Below are 18,514 nucleotides of genomic sequence, written 5' to 3'. Positions count from 1 at the left end.
GCGACAGCGGACTGTAATATGATAAACAGTAGTACTAATCACAATATTGAAAAATAACGGCAAAAGTTCCAACAGGCACCTAAAAGTAAAGTGTACTATAATAATAACTAATAGATACAGTGATACGCATAAATGAGTGCAGCCCATTTCGTAAATAAATATTTATATCCATTTCTCAGTAATTATAGGCAATTTATGTTGGTGCATTTAAACAAAACAGATTTATTAAACAAATATATTTAAAAAAATAACATTTCAGTCACCAAACATTTAGAAATTGAAAGATAATGCAATTAAATTCAAGCAAAATATTGTAAAATTAAATAAATAAATAAATAAATAAATAAATAAATAAATAAATAAATACATTTTTCCAATTTTTCGCCTCTTTTGATTTTTCCTCTTTTTTTAAAATTTGTATTTAATATTTTTCTATAGTATATAAATTTGGCTGTACTAGTTTTGGAATGTCATCCTAAGTTATTTGGTTAGATGAGCTCCAGATTTGGCTTCAGTGTTGACTAATCTATAATGTATTTAGATTAAATTTAAAGATAGATTTGTGAGGGGTGTACTTATATATGCTGAGCACTGTATATATTATTAATATTAATAGATTGCATTAAAAAAAAAACATTGTATTCTCTCTGTCTTTGGAGAACAACATGATGATGTTTTAAATAATCTAGAAAGCAAACCATTTTCTGCAGCTATGCATTAACATTAAGAAACCATACAAGCGTCCAACCGAAGATGTAGACATTTGCCTTCACTCTGGTAGGTTTGACATTGGCACAATCACTTTCCATTGTCATCAAGCTTTTAAGTCTACCCTTACACCAGAACCAGTAAGCCTTACACCAAAAACTACAGTTAATTTTTTTGCCCATGGCGATGATTTTGGCTGTCTGATGTTCTTGGCAGCGACCAAGCAGGTCTAGTATCTTTTTTTTTTGGAAAGCCTCTTATGGGTATTTTCCATTACTGCCAAATATAAACGGTATCTGTTTTAATATGGCTTCTAATTATTAAGTATCAATTCCCCCCTCTCGGGCGCGAGCGCGCGGGTGCGGATGAATGGCGCGCGCTCATCCGCTTTGATTCGCTAGTCGGGAGCGCGTGCCAGCTGACACGGTGCCCAGTCTGCGGCTTAATGCGCAAGTTTTTTTAATAATGTGTGGGACTACATGCGTCTCCGCGGCTCATTGATATTCACGTGCCTAATGTCTTGTCAAAACTGCGAGGCGCGGGAGACGGCGAGAGAGGCGAGCACTTGAAATTTCTGAGGTAGGTTTCTTTCCCTTTTTAGTCGACGCCAGCACAGGGCTCTTAAACGTAATTCATCCCCTTTTTTCGCGAAGGACTAATGGAAGAGGGAGAGGGTTGAGGCTTCTGCGCGCTTATCTCTGTCTGACAGTCGCGAGCAGCGCTTGGCGAGGGCTGGTGTTAGCGGTGCGGTGCAGGCGAGCAGGCCCGGGGACAGGGATCAAAGGGAGGCTCGGGTGAGCGCCGGTTTTCTTTCTCTGATCCCTCCGGTGGCGAGACTCAACCGTGCTCGCTCTCGCTCGCGCGCGCGCTGCCTGCCTGACGCGCTCATCTGTCCTCCGTCCCTCCGTGAGCACGGCCTCATTCCAGCGCATAAACACACTCCCACGACTCTCACTCACGCACACACACGAACGCACGCACACTTCTGCTTCTGTAGATACACGCACTAAATTATACTTACAGTTGGATCACATTAAAATGCAACATTTCCCATCTGTGCACTTAAAAAAGTAAAACCAAGCACAAGAATTAAAGTTTCACAATTCTGGCCAATCTGTAAGTCAAAGTATCACTCCATTCAATCATGTACCAATGTATGATTATACACGCGCACTCACGCGCACTCACGCGCACTAAATTTATATGCTTACAGTTTGATCTAATTACAATGCCCTTTGCAGCATTGACTTAATACCATGCACAAGCCACATGGAAAGAACCTATATGAGGATATATGCGCATATATGAAACCTATATGCATTATATGCACATATATGACAATATATATGCTGCATATGCTATTTCGGCAACATTGAGGTGTATATATGTGCATATACAGGCCATATAGTTATCCTGTATGGCTTCTTTATATCCACTAAGATTTTTGAACACATTTCTAATCATAATAGTTTTAACTTATATCTAATAATTCATTTGTTTTATCTTTGCCATGATGACAGTAAATAATATTTGACCAAGAACATAAAAATAATAAATAAATAATATTTTTCAAGACACTTCTATACAGCTTAAAGTGACACTTAAAGGCTTAACTCGGTTAATTAAGTAAACTAGGCAGGTTAAGGTAATTAGGCAAGCAATTGTTTAATGATGGTTTGTTCTATCAAAAAAAAAAAAAAAAATAGCTCAAAGGGGCTAATAATTTTGACCTTAAAATGGTGATTAAAAAATTCAAAACTGCTTTCATTCTAGCCGAAATAAAAAAATAATACTTTCTCCAGAAGAAAAAATATTATCAGACATACTATGAAAATTTCCTTGCTCTCTTAAAAATTATTTGGGGAATATTAAAAAAATAAATAAAAAAAAATCACATGTGGCTAATAATTCTGACTTCAACTGTGTAAGCCCTATGTGTACATACAAGATTATATAATAGACATTCTTTTTATTATAAAAAAGAAATAAAAATAAATAATATTAAAATATAATAATGGTAATAACAAAAAATAATAATAATAACAATAATAATAGCAAATAATAATAATAACAACAACAATAATAATAATAAAAAATAATAATAATAATTAAAAATTATTATTATTATTATTATTATTATTATTATTATTTTAAAAGTGCAGGGCTGTTGTTTTCCTCTTTCCCAGCAGGTGTCCCTGTCAGTCAGTGCCGAGGAATCCAACTCAAACACCTCTGCTAAAAACACATTCCCGGGACCACTCTTTTTGCCAAAAACAAAAACAAAACAACATTTCGAAAGGCGCAATCACCTGACATACATTCAGGTCAGTGGAGCTGATCCCTGGCGCTGGTGTTTTCTGTTTACCCCCATCCACAGAGAAGCAGGAAACCTCTGCCTTATTTTCTCTAGATAACATCAATTAGAGATTTTCTGCTTGGTTACAGAACATTGAGGCATATTATCCATATCAGTATGGATCATTGAAGGGTCATCGAAACAAAATATATAACTAGATAATGAGTGTTAAATAAACAGTACGGAAAGTTGCTCACATATTTGCGCATGTCTTCTAACCAAAGGAAAGGAAAAAGAGTGTCATCTCCCAGAGGTTGTGTCCTTATCCAACACCTGCTGTGCGACAAAATGAAATGGTGCGATACGGCTCACCCTAACCCAAAAACATACCAGCCAAATTCCTAATAGACTCCATCTGACGCTGCAGCACTCCCAGGCCAGCTAAACTTATAATCAACACCTACGACAACAACAACCACTACTGGATGGCTTTTCTACTGGCTGTAATGGGAAAATGCATGCTGTCGGGATGGGTTACACCAACACCTGTGCTGAGATCAGCAGGAGTCCATTACCGCCTGCCACTCGGCCAACACAACCCATTTACAGACACATTTTGGTCAACCGGTGGCCCATCAGAAGCAGAAATAGGAGAAATAGGTCTCTCGTCCGAACACATGCGCCTATCTCCGCCAGACAGGTGTTGTCTGCAAACTTCCAATATAAGGAGTTATCTTTCATCTGAGAAATAAAAATCACTTTCTTGTGTGTTTGAAATAGGCTTTTTTGTCACAGGAGGCAAGGTGACATCTGATGACTGTCAGCGGCAGTAAAAAGATCCACTTTCTTTCTATTCTCAGTGGGCACCTTGATGCCAAAATGACATCAGATTGACATTGATGTCAAAAAAGACATGTCATTCATTCATTTTCTTTTCAGCCTTGCCACTTTATTAACCGGGGGTCTCCACAGCAGAATGAACCGCCAACTTATCCAGCGTATGTTTTATGCAGCAGATGCCCTTCCAACTGCAACCCAGTACTGGGAAACACCCATGCACTCTCACATTCACAAAAACATGGCAAAAATGCAATCGATTTGATGTTAAAACCTTGACATCTATTTGACATCCACACATTGATGCCATTTTGACCACGGAATAGTCATACAAAAAGTATTATAATATAATCATCTGACAGCCTTCATTTCAAATGACAAATTTACACTGGGTTTTGTATTATTAAAAAATACCTTGAAGTCAAAACAACATCAAATTGACAATGATGCCAAAAAAAAAAAAACAGGTCAAAAATGCAAATCAGTTTGAGGTCAAAACCCTGACATCTATTTGACATCCACACATTGATGCCCTTTTAACCACACAAAATATTAGTCATCTGAAAACTTCAATTCATAATTCCAAATTTATACTGGATTTTGTTTTACTTTAAAATACCCTGATGTCCAAATGACATCAAATTGACACTGATGCCGAAAAACCATTTCAAAAAAGCGAATCGATTTTGAGGGTCAAAACTTGGACGTCTATTTGACATCTACACGTTGATGCACTTTTGACCACCCAAATAACAACACAAAACGTATTATAACAATAATCTGAAAGCTTCAATTACAAATTACAAATTTACACTGGGTTTTGTATCACTAGTAAACACCTTGGCACTAATGTCAAAAAACAGGTCAAAAATGCTGATTTGATGTGAAAAAACCTTGACATCTATTTGACATCCACACTTGATGCCCTTTTTACCACCAAAATAACGACAAAAAAAAAAAAAAAAAAAAAAAATTTTATATATATATATATATATATATATATATATATATATATATACAAACATACATACATACATACATATATATTGACCTTTTTGACCATCAAAATAACGACAAAAAAACCATATATATATATATATATATATATATATATATATATATATATATATATATATATATATATATATAATCTTCTGAAAGCTTCAATTACAAATTACACATTTACACTGGATTTTGAATCACTACAAAATACCTTGATGTCCAAATGACATCAAATTTACACTTCTATGAAAAAACTGGTCAAAAATGCTAACCAATTGGAGGTCAAAACCTTGACATATATTTAACATCCACACATTGATGCAATTTTGACCAACAAAATAACAACACAAAATATATAAAAAATATAATAATCTGAAAGCTTCAACTACAAATTTACACTGGATTTTGTATCACTAGTAAATACCTTGATGCCCAAATGACATCAAATTGACAATGATGTGAAAAAACCATGTCAAAAAAGTGTATCGATTTTGAGGGTCAAAACTTTGATGTCTATTTGACATCCACACGTTGATGCACTTTTGACCACCAAAATAAAGACACAAAATGTATTATAATATAATCATCTTTTATTCTAGCCGAAATAAAAAAAAAAAATCAGACTCTCTCCAGAAGAAACAATATTATAGGAAATACTGTGAGAAATTCCTTGCTCTATTAAACATCATTTGGGAAATATTTGATAAAAGATTCACAGGAGGATTAATAATTTCTATATATATATATATATATATATATATATATATATATATATATATATATATATATATATATATATATATATATGTAGACATTTATGCCAATAAAAAAACATGTCAAAAATGCAAATCAAAAAATGCAAATCCACACATTGATGTCCTTTTAAATAAATAAATAAATAAATATATATATATATATATATATATATATATATATATATATATATATATATATATATATATATATATATATATATATATATATATATTCATAAATTACCATTGAGTAGTAATATAGAGAAATACAGCATTTCTACAGATCTGCGGGAAACAGTAACTGTTCATTTGAGAGTAAGTGCTTTAGCGCAGCTGAGAGGGAAACAAGAGGCAAGCGTCTCCGTCACCAGAGTTAAACGCTCCCATTAATAGAAAAAAAAGACCTCCATGTCTGCTGGTATTTACAGAGGTTTGGAGCGAAGGCATTAGTGCTCAAAGCCCCTGTGCCACGATTAACAATCTCTCTCACTGTAAGACGCCCATGTTATCCTTCCGACGTTGTAGTTACGAGGGGAAAAGCTCTTTTTTGTCACCAAATCCTTAATTCTTTCTTCTCTGGGAAAAAAAAGAGGGTAATACAGAAGAATGTTTCTCAATCTGCTTTGAGAGAGCAGGGGAGAGAAAAGGAAACCCCCAATAAAACATGTGTGAACGAAAGGGTAATTGCGGACAAATGCAGCATTGAAATTCATTTTCAACTCTTTACACACCATTTCAATCTTATTTTATGCTTGTTAGCCACATCTTGTTGGTGAGGGTCGGCAAGACTGCCCAGTATTGATGGATAATTGTGTTTAATTCACTCCTTACATGCGATTTGCATCAATATGCATTATTTTTGTAATGCTGGGTATTTATTTCTGGAGAAAGTCACCCTGAATGCTTATTGTCGGGGACACAATGAAAAATACAACTAAAATCACCAATCATAGTTATGAACATCAAGAGATCCACATAAACAAAGCACCTTGCTTACTAAAATACGTATTCATGCTTTACTCAACATGCAAACAGCTTAAAACTGACACAATCAGCAAGTATTTCTTCTTGAAAGAAAATATTAGAAGTATATTTTGTGAATTCAGCACATACACCACTGCATTTACTTCCTTTTTATAATGTCAGGCTTTTGCATAACGTTATCCAATAGCTACAGAAAATAGTTATTGACATGGCTAAGTATAATGTTTGGTCAGGCTTTATTTTGATGATCAGTTTGCTGAATTTAAGTTACATTAAGTTACATCTACATGCCAACTTAGTCTCATGAGATTATAAATAGACTGTTAGGTTGGGGTTAGTGTAAGTTGACATGTACTTGCAAAGTTTCTTATAGTCAGTGAAATGTGTGTTGAAGGAGCAGTATCAGCAGATATTAAGCAGACAGTCTACTAATACTCAAATGGACCATCAAAATAAAGTGTTACCTAATGTTCTTTCTCCTCTTTATTTCAGTTACAAATATCAAAACATTTAAGCAAAATGTCTTTTTTATGACAAAAAATATCAAAATGAAGTGATTTTGAGCTTGGATAGGTGCAAATATCCAAAAAGCCAAAATAAAATCTTGACTTCATATCCTAAATTAGTGTTTCTCCTGAAGCAAAAAGTAATTATTTGCAGGACACATTTGATCATCCAATCCATTCCAGATGGAATAAAATCAAACAAAATCTTAACAAAATTAAATAATGTAATAATATAAGATCAAAAATTAAGTAAAATAAATGTTTGTTTTAGTTTTATTTACTTCAATAAAACCATGTGATGCTGATTTATTTTATTATTATTTTAGAAATGACTGTAACAAAAATTTCATCCATAAAGCAAGTGCTCCAAATTTGGGAATTTTTTATGTTAACTTAAATTTTAGGTTTAATTTGGGTGCAATAAAAAAGCCTAATCTGTAAAAAAAAAAAATTTGTGTGTGATTTACAGATGTTTTCTGTGGTGGTGATGAATTCCATTATGGGATATTGATCTCTGCTCTGATGTTGAAAACTCAATTTTGAAGTCTTTGAAAGTGACTTTTATTGACATTTTAGTGGTCTATAACAATATATTGTGTCTTTTAGCACTTTGAAAAAGTAGCTTTTAAAGGGGCTATACAAAATATTATTATTATTATAGGAAATTATACATATATATATATATATATATATATATATATATATATATATATATATATATATATATATATATATATGTGTGTGTAATTTCCTATAATAATAATAATAATATTTTGTGTAGCTTTTAAAGGGGCTATACAAAATATTAATATTATTATAGGAAATTATACATACATATATATATATATATATATATATATATATATATATATATATATATATATATATATATATATACATACATATATATATATATACATACATATATACATACATATATATATATATATATATATATATATATATATATATATATATATATATATAGAATAAAGTCATACAGCAAAAAAATAAATAAATAAATAACTGAGAGTTTATTACCAGATTTTTGTACAATAATGTACATCTTCTCAGACAATTTGTCACTTCAAACAATAAAAAAAGATCAATAAAAGTCACTTTTTCCCAAGGTTTTAACATCATAAGATCACCTAACACAATTCAAAAGCATAAAAAACAATGGTTGCTAATATTCAGAGTTGGGGAAAGTTACTTTTGAAAGTGAAAGTAGTTGCGCTACTTTTTATGGTAAGTAATGCATTACTTAAGTTGCTTTTTTGCATTACTTTTTATGACCTGGCTTATTCAGAACTTGTTTTTTTTTCTTTCTTATTAAAATAGAGAAGCTCTTCAACTTAAAGGGAGGGCTTAAATCTAACACCGGTCCAGTCAAATTGGGTATACCCCAAGGATCGATTTTAAGCCCCCTACTTTTTTCCATGTACATTACACCTCTTGGTCATCTCCTGGGATGCCAAGGTTTAAAGTACGCTGATGACACGCAGATTTACATTCACACCAAACCTGGTTATCTGTCCACTGTTACACATTTGGAACATTGTTTTTTAGAGATAAAAAATGAATGTCCCAAAATCTTCTGTGCTTGAACACGAAAAAGACAGAGGTTCATCAAGACAGATGTTGATTGGTTCTTCCAATCAACTAAGTAAAACTAAACCTCCAAACATTAACCTAGATGGCTCTGCGGTGGAGGTCCAGGCCAAACTAAAGAACTTAGGGGTAATATTTGACAGAAATTTTTTACATTTAATCACCACATGCTGTCCACTGTAAAGACTTTTCAAAGTCCACAGAGATTTTTTTATTTCAAAAACATTTCACTAATCTGCCTCATGCTGTCTTTTCTGTGGCAGAAAAACTAATCAATACTTTCATTTTTTACCCGCTTAAACTAGTGCAATGCTTTACTAGCTGGCTTTTCCAAAACTAACATCAATAAACTACAATATTTTCCAAACTTAATTGTTTTATGTTTAATACACTTAAATTTGTGATACCATTTAAGGTAACTTAACGGATTTGTGTTGGGACAACATGCAGGAATTTGTATAAACCCAGCATTTTTTATAGTGTAGAAGCTGCTGCTAGCTTAATTCTCCAGTGCTCTTGATCTGTGAAGCGTGCTGTTGTTCATTCAGCGTTTTTCATCATTCTTTCATTGGAAAGAGGCCTCCGCGGCACTAACCTGTGGCGAGAGGCCGTTGCTCACGGGATTCATGTGGTTGCTGGAAGCGGTCGGGCTCATGAAGGTTTCTGAATAGCTGGAGAAGGTGTGGCGGTTGGAGGAGAGGCCGTAGGCGGAGCCGCTGTCAGCCGAGAGCCCGCCCTGATGCATGGAGGAGGGAGGAAGAGGCTGCGGCCGGTGCAACGTACTGCTGCCGTCTGACACACAAACACATACACAAAATACGGCATTTAATATCATAAGCATACACTTAATTTACTGCTAGTTCAAACTACTTATCTAAAATGAGCTGAAACTACACAGTTCTTGAGATTTTTAGGGACAACTTAATTGTTTCATGTTCAATCCACTAGATTACTACTTGTACTACACTTTAAATAAGCAGTTTTTCGAATTTTGTGTTTCATGTTTTTATCGTTTTCATTTATTTGTGCTTTTGAATTGCATCATGGGACTTTGATCTTTCTTCCGACAGCTTTTATACATGAAAAGTTGGAAAATGAGACTTTTATGAACATTTTTAAAAGTTTGCAGTGCTCTATTGTCTGGATTTGGTGTTGTATATTACCCTACAAAAACCTTGTACAACATTTGCTGTTATTTTACAGACTTATTTCTCTATATATTATTTCTTTTTAAAACTTGTAAAATGTCAATAAGTCACTGTTAAACTGTAGAGTTGAATCTTGAACATCTCAAAAATCGACAGAGCAGAGGTCGACATCCCATTATACAATTCAGCTGTTAATCGACAGATAATGTTTACAATGTAGAATGTACTGTGATGATGCCATATTGGACTGCACTGTAAAAATAATAAGGCAAAAAGTAATGACAACAATTGTTTTTGTTACTTTATTTTAAAGGGGTGGTTCATTCAAATATGAAGCATTTAATATCATAAGCATACACTAAATTTACTGCTAGTTCAAACTACTTACCTAAAATGAGTTGAAACAACACAATTCTTGAGATTTTTAGGGATAATTTAATTGTTTCATGTTCAATCCACTAGATTACTACTTGTACTACACTGTAAATAAGCAGTATTTCGAATTTTGTGTTTCGTGTTTTTATTGTTCTCACTTATTTGTGCTTTTAAATTGCATCATGGGACTTGGGATCTTTCTTCCGACAGCTTTTATACATGAAAAGTTGGAAAATTTCACTTTTATGAACAATTTTTAAAGTTTGCAGTGACTTTGTCTGGATGTGGTGTTATATATTACTCTACAAAACCTTGTAATACATTTGCTTTTTTACTGACTTATTTCTCTATATAATATTTCTTTTTAAAACTTCTAAAATGTCAATAAGTCACTGTTAAACTGTATATTATATTATATTATATTATATTATATTATATTATATTATTATATTATATTATATTATATTATATTATATTATATTATATTATATTATATTATATTATATTATATTATATTATATTATATTATATTCCTGCAAAGCCATCATTACTCCAGTCTTCACTGTCAGATGATCCTTCAGAAATCATAACTGATTTTATGATCAAGAAACATTTCTTGTTTTTCAGGATTATTTTATGACTATAAACCCAAAAGAAATATAAAATTCCTTTAAAAAAAAATTTGGGAACATTTTCAACAATTATTTAGTCACTTTTGTCCTTGCAAAAAAAGAAAATTGTTTAAAAGTTGATTTGCTACTATAAAAGTGAATTGATTATTAGACATTACCTTGTGAGAGAGTGGTGCTGGGATACGTTGACTCTGGAAGCTGATAGGTGGGTAAAGTTGGCATTCCGGTGGGTGGAAACCCTCCAGGCAACAAGTGGTTGAAAGCTGCCAGCTGATTCGCTCCGGCTTGTTTGCGCCACCTTGCTCTTCTGTTGCTAAACCAGACCTAATAAAAAAATAAGACAATAGAAATAATAAATACATTTGATTTATAAAGAACTTTACATTTTAAGTAAAATCTCAAAGTGCTATAAGAGTAACATGATAAAAATACAGCAAAGAAAGTCTACAGTTAAAGTCAAAATCAATTTTATTTTTTGGTTTTAAAATATATCCCAAATGATGTTGAATAGAGCCAGGAATTTTACACAGTATTTCCCATTATAGTTTTTTTCTTCTGGAGAAAGTTTTATTTGTTTTATTTCAGCTAGAATAAAAACAGTTAAAAATTTTTTTTAAACCATTTTAAAGTCAATAATATTAGCCTCCTTAAGCAATATTTGCTTCTACACTCTCAAAAAAAATGGACAATGAGGGTACAATTTTGTTCCTAGAGGGAACAAAATATATAATTGTACCTTTAAAGGTCCCAAATTGGTCCTTAGGGTACAATTTTGTACTCAAATGGGCCATAAAGGTACAAACGTCCAGATTTAGGTATGAAAGGTACACTTTTTTACCTTTTATAGCACATTTGGGTACAAAATTGTACTCTAAAGGACCATTTTGGCACCTTTAAAGGTACAATTATATATTTTGTTTCCTTATAGGAACAAAATTGTACCCTCAGCTCATAAGATCAAGACACCTAACACTAAATTTTAATTAATTAATACTAAACATTAATACTAAAATACATAATTTAAAAATATTAAGTTAAGAAATTCATTGAATAAAATACTTTAATAATTAATTTTTTTCATGTATTCAAATGCAATTTTTTCTCAAAAAATATTTACAATTTAATGTAGAATTACATGTAATTTTAATAATTAAAAATGTAAATACTGGTCTTTGCTTAACGTTTAAGACCCTAAATGGGGTGTAGAATAAGGATCATGCAGTTATGCTGCTGTCTCTTTAAGAATCCACTACTTGCACGCCTACTTCCGTGTTCTATTCAATAGGGCTCACTCAGTTCCGGTTAAGCAATGGCTATGTTCTACTCACAAAATGCATTATGCGGATGTGAAAAGCAGAAAAAAATCTAATCAAATTAAACCTATTTCAGAACCACATTTTTAATGCTGCATGCGAACCAAAATATTTTATTTGTGCATGCAGTCACCAAGGATCAAAATGCCTGGGTCAGTACCCTGAAAATGCTATATAATATAATAAGGTACATTTTCTTACCTTTCTTGGGGGTACAAAATTGTCCCTTAAATGGTACAAATGTAGAAGGTACATTTTTGTACCTCTAAACAGAGGTACAAATTGGTACCCTTTAGGGTACCACCCCAGTGACGGGCCATTTGTACCCTAAAAGGTACAATTTTGTATTTTTTTTTCTGAGAGTGTATTGTCTACAGAACAAACCACTGTAGCTAACCTAATTAACCTAGTTAAGCCTTTAAATGTCACTTTAAGCTGAATACTAGCATCTTGAAAAATATCTAGTCAAATATTATGTGCTATCATCATGGCAAAGACAAAAGAAAGCAGTTATTAAAACTATTATGTTTAGAAATGTGTTGAAATCTTCTCTCCGTTGAACAGAAAGTAGGGATTAATGTTTGGACTTTAACTCTATGTTAAAATCAGCTACCGCTAAGACTTACACAAACACACACACACACACAATAGGAAGAAACTGAAACATTAAGGTATGCTTTTAAACCCCTTTTAAAGCCATTATTTGAATAATTAAAGAAATTATGACAATTGTGCAAAGACCAATATTTCTCTATCCACACAACGCGCAGACAGGTTGACGGGCTTGTGTGTGGCAGCGAGTGCGTCCTCATGGGAAACTGGCTCTTAGCTGACGGCGAGGTCCCTGTTGTTCTAGTTAAGTGGCTAAAGCTGTGATCTGTATAAACAGGCCGCTTTGAGCTGCCATCAGAGACGAGAGGTCATGAACAGGTCAGAGGTAGGCCACACATCTCCTCCGCAGACATCTTGAGTATGTTTATCTACCTGTCGGACACTTTCAAGACAGTCTAGCGGACTTTTACTTCAGAAGTGTTGTCTAACAGTGGGATTCTCAACCGGTGGACTACTAGTGGGCTTCAGCGATCTTGCAGGTGGGCTGCAAGATTAAAATGAACTCTTAATATTATACTATTATTTTTGGATCTCATATTAATATGCTGTATTAAAATGATTGAAGTTATGCACTTTCTCCTGTTCTCTGGTTGATTACTTCAAACTCGGCACAGCCTCATGATTGCGTCTGCAACTAGTAAGCGCAGTCTGTTCATTCACAAACTATGCATATACTGAAAGTTTCTCTTTGTGTGTTTTTGTGTGAACTATTTCATATATCCGCATAGTTGTCCAAATGAATGTCCTGTAAGTGTTTTTTAACGGATGTGGGCCCATACAGGAGAATCTAGCAAGGCTCAATGCATAGTGTTTCTGCCATAGAAGACTGAAAAATAAACTTGCATAGCTTCAGACGCGCTCTGACCGAGCAGTTCACTGTTTCTGTCAGCGACCTCCCAATAATATCCAGCTGCAAACTCAACCGCCATCTGATCAACGCGCTTCAACAGATTTAGGGTGTTTTACTGTATTTTACATTTGTCTGTATATTTTTTAATTGTACATATTTAATAGTAGATACTCAGTCAGCCACTTTAAAGCAGAAGATGCTCTTTCGCAATATCCCTGTTGACCTGTGGTTCTCTTTAAACCTCTTTGTTTAAAATAAAATAAAATAAAATAAATACAATCATATAACATAGTTTGTTTTAAATTTAATTAAATTTAAATAAAATTATATTTTTTATAAAATGCTGATAGAAATTATAATATAATATATTCATTTATTCATTTTCTTTCAAATACTATGCAGTGTTATAAAAAATATTAAAATATTTTATTATTATTATAAATATAAACATGCACAATCTTACAGTTTTTTTATTTAAAAAATGTTGAAAAATAAAAGAATAGTAGAATGCAAAATAAATGTTTTGCTAATAAATAAAGCTTTAAAATAAGCCGCCGAAGCGTCACCGCGTGCACCCCGACAGAAACCAATGCCCAGAACTCCGAAATGCATGGCACCGTGCATATTTTATGTTATTTCATGGAGAGACGCGCACATGAGGCAACGCACTTGCACTTTTCCAGCTGCACCTAGTTAAGATCACAGGGAGCTTCTGTGATGCGACCGGCTGTAGTTTAAGGTAGACGCAATGAAAAGTACATACATGTTTGCAAACCTACCAAAAGGTACAAACAATAATTCAGATTAAAGCGATAATGTGGAGAAAATTGATCTTGTGTTGAGCTCAATGAGCCTTACATCTAAAAATAGAGCAAGAGTGTTCCTTTTGTGACATCGCTTTGATTCACACGCTGAAAATGGCGGACGTGAAACAACAAACTAAAGGTATGTGGTGATAAGCCTGTCCATCAATATTGGTGGGCAGGGGGGACCGCACTCCTACGTCAAGTTGCGGTCGCTCTGAAAACCGCTCCAACTGGTCCACCTTTTTTTGTTGTTAAATTGAAAAAAAAAAAGGACTGTGTGTGTGTATATCACCCCAATACACCCATGTCTGTCCAAACCGATTGAAAAGTAGATTTTTCACCTTACACTGAAAAAAAATATTCAAAGATGATTCCTTGGATTTACTAAATTTTTTTACGTTAAGTGGTTGTAAACAATTTATTTGGGCTGAATTTAAACAAACAAATTAAGTTGAACATTATCAAACTTAACTTGTTTGTTTAAATTCAACACAAATAAATTGTTTACAACAGTTTTGCATGCAACACTTTTTTCAGTGTAGGTGCCCTTTAAGCTGTATGGAAGCGTCTTGAAAAATGTCTAGTCAAATATTATTTACTGTCATCAGGGCAAAGATAAAATAAACCAGTTATTGGAAATGAGTTATTAAAACTATTATGTTTAGAAATGTGCTGAAAAAAATCTGCTCTCTGTATAAACAGGGGGGCGGATAATTCAGGGGGGCTAATATATCTGACTTCAACTGTGTATTACATGTTGGTGTTTAAAAAGTCAGGCCTATCATAATACTACAAAAGGATAAAGGGTGAAGTGCTTTTTGTTTTTTTCCTAGAACCAAAAAAAAAAAACACAATTTCTGCCTTCTTTTTTATTTCAGATGAAAGTTGGAGGGGTTTGCTTATGCATTGGTGCTATAAAAAAAACAAAAACAATGTTTTAAAGCACCACAAACTCTGAGCATTTACATTACTCCATGATCATGTAAACATGCACATTTAAAGACTGAAAAAACTCAAATTTTTACTTTAATTCCAACCAAAACAAACTTCCATTCAAACCAGGCCGACTTCAGTCCATCAGTCAATCACGTTGTCTAAAAATGAGGACAATTTGCACATTTTAAATGTGCAGCTTCTCCTCCATCAAAACATGAATATAATTAGCGCCTCTGAAAGCGGCCCGCTCTGTTTCACAGGAACAAGAAGCGGAGCCCTGCGTATGTGAAAGGTTGGAGGACATTGATCTATGCCATGCACTGGCAATTCATCCGCGTTTAATACACTGTCAGTGCAGTTCATCTAGCGTTGTGTTTAAAACGGGCCCGTCCATTGTGCGTCCAGATGAAAGGTGGGGACAAAGGCCTCTCAATACGCCAGGCTGAAAAGTGTCCACAAAGAGTGGGCGTCCCTTTTTAAACGTGCCTTTAAGAGCTCCACTTTCATGGTACGCACACAACGACACACTCTATTCTGATGCGACGACACCGCAGACACACTCTACAAAACACACTGGCTCTTTCTTACAAAGCGCTGCTTACATTGTCCAAGTGCAAAACTGTCAGGCCGCTAACAGCTAGCATCTCATTCAGATGACTTCAATGGCTCGCCAACGTTTGATGCAACTAAAGATGACTCTTACCCATCTGTCATGCGTCAGACTCCAATCGCTCTTTCTTACGCCCTCAGAAAGTAAAAAAAACCCACATGACCGTCATCCGCTCAAAGGGTTTAGCAGGAGACGCTTCCCCCCACCACCTCCGTCTGTCTTGAGTTTAACCCTGGTGTTCCAGACAGATAAAGGATGGTGCTGAAGAAGCTCTAGTAATGCATGTGCCGGGATTTGAATGCATCTCTGGAAATCGAACACTCGGTTTATGAGAATTGCAGAATTAGTCTACTTCCCCCACAAAGAGAGAAAGTGTCCTTTTCGGCTGTGCCTCCTGACCTTTGACCTCTGTCCAACCCTTTCTTGCTTTCATCCTGAAGGCCTCTACCTTCTTTCTTCTACCACAAAGTGGAGATTTAGTGAGGACGGTTTTAGCATTCGTAGCACCATGGCCTGTTTACTTGAGTTATTTCATTCATTCATTCATTCATTTTCCTTCAGCTTAGTCTCTTACTTATCAGAGGTCACCACAGCGGAATGAACTGCCAACTATGACAGCATGTTTTATGCGGCGGATGCCCTTCCAGACGCAACCCAGTACTGGGAAACATCCATACACATTCACAGACACACCCACATACACTACAGCCAATTTTGCTTATTCAATTCCCCTATAGCGCATGTGTTTGGACTGTGAGGGAAACTGGAGCTCCTGGTGGAAACCCATACCAACACTCATGGATGAAATGAGACCCTGGATGTTAAAATCATTCAAAAGCGTCATTTTAAATAAAAGCTGAATAAATAAGCTCTTGGCAACATGGTGGCTCAGTGGTTAGCACTGCTGCCTTACAGCAAGAAGGTCGCTGGTTCGAGTCTCGGCTGATCCAGTTGGCATTTCTGAGTGGAGTTTGTATGCTCATGTTGGCGTAGGTTTCCTCTGGGTGTTCTGATTTCACAGAAGTGCTCTGTTTGTTAACAGAGCTGTTGAATGTTAAAATAAGGTGAATTAAATAAAAATTAAGGAACATCCTGAATCTATTTCTTCGCTCTTCTTTATTCTTTTTTTATGTATTATAGAAGCATCGGATCAGGTTTCTGTATCGGTAGATACTCAAAATCAAATGACTCGAGGGCAAAAACAACCTGATCGGGACATTCCTAGCTGTGATATAACTATTAGAAAATCAGGAATTTGATGGTTTAAAAATTCTAAATACTGAGAAATTCAAGGCAAGGCAAAGCAAGGCAAGTTTATTTATATAGCACATTTCAAACACAGTGGCAATTCAAAGTGCTTTACATAAACAAGAATAAAAGAAACAAGTGAAACAAAAATATAAACAAATAATAAAAATGAGTAAAAAAAAAGAAGATAAAAACTGGTAAAATGTGATATAAAAGAATGAAGAAGAAGAGAAAAACATAGTGCGATGTGTCGGACGCAGCACAGTGCTCCTTCAGTAAAGGCACAGCTGAACAGATGTGTTTTCAGTCTTGATTTGAACATGCCTAATGTTGGAGCACATCTGATCATTTCTGGAAGCTGATTCATTCCATGAATCAGAAAACACGGTAAGCAAAACAAAATAAGTAAATAACTGAAAACAAAACATAAATAGACACATTATTAGTGATAAAATGTTTGACGCATGTAAGATTTCTGCATCACAGCATGATTTTTTTTTTAACAATGTAAATCAAACAGCAAATAAAAATGTGTCCTACTCAGTGGTGTAGTCCTAAAAAAGTGGTGTAGTATTACCCACACAACCCAAATTTAAAAAGAAGACAAAGAAATGATTCTATGAAACTAATTCATTAGCAATATTCATTCATTCATTCATTTTCTTTTCAACGTAGTCCCTTTATTAATCCGGGGTCGCCACAGCAGAATGAACCACCAACTTATCCAGCATGTTTTTACGCAGCGGATGCCCTTCCAGTCGCAACCCATCTCTGGGAAACATCCACACACACTCATTCACACTCATACACTAGGGCCAATTTATTCTTCGCAATTCACCTGTACCGCATGTCTTTGGACTGTTGGGGAAACCAGAGCACCCGGAGGAAACCCACACGAACGCAGGGAGAACATGCAAACTCCACACAGAAACACTAACTGAGCCGAGGTTCAAACAAGCGAACTTCTTGCTGTGAGATGACAACACTACCTACTGCTTCGCCCCATTAGCAATATTTATTTATTTACCATAAATTACCTGTACCTATTGACTTCCACAGAAGGAAAAAAAACGGTTTAACATTGTGTTTAATCCTGTGCATGAATGGTCTAATATAGTAATGCAACATGCATTGTAATGTGTTTTATAATCATAGTTCATTTTTAAATGGGGAAACCGGATTGCTCCTTCATCAACCATTGGTATACATGTGCATCTGTGGGAAAGAACTGCAAATATTTGCAGATATTATAACAATGTATCGATAAAAACACACCCTTAGCTCT

General features: G+C 34.4%; 1 protein-coding gene and 2 long non-coding RNA genes across 5 annotated transcripts in view; 1 reads left to right on the top strand and 2 right to left on the bottom strand.

Annotated features, from left to right (window-relative positions):
- Positions 1-18,514, bottom strand: part of LOC141376673 (uncharacterized) — a 208,799-nt gene that overhangs the window by 57,954 nt on the left and 132,331 nt on the right. The window lies entirely within an intron of this gene.
- pax7a (paired box 7a) overlaps positions 1-18,514 on the bottom strand; it is a 123,463-nt gene that overhangs the window by 44,489 nt on the left and 60,460 nt on the right. For all 3 annotated transcript variants that reach the window (XM_087271809.1, NM_131325.2, NM_131332.3), the window contains 2 exon segments: positions 11,013-11,178; positions 9,295-9,491 (listed from right to left, as the gene is read on the bottom strand). In XM_087271809.1, coding sequence (XP_087127935.1) covers positions 9,295-9,491; positions 11,013-11,178 — 363 coding nt within the window.
- On the top strand, positions 1,100-10,355 carry LOC137490429 (uncharacterized). The gene is made up of 3 exons (XR_015503034.1): positions 1,100-1,287; positions 1,362-1,502; positions 9,276-10,355. It is a non-coding gene; the product is annotated as an uncharacterized LOC137490429 (long non-coding RNA).

The sequence above is a fragment of the Danio rerio genome, chromosome 11 (assembly GCF_052040795.2).
Source record: "Danio rerio strain M-AB ecotype USA chromosome 11, GRCz13ab, whole genome shotgun sequence".
In the NCBI taxonomy this organism is placed as follows: Eukaryota; Metazoa; Chordata; class Actinopteri; order Cypriniformes; family Danionidae; genus Danio; species Danio rerio.
Note: the sequence above shows the minus strand (reverse complement) of the source record. Positions and strands in the feature narration are given on the sequence as shown.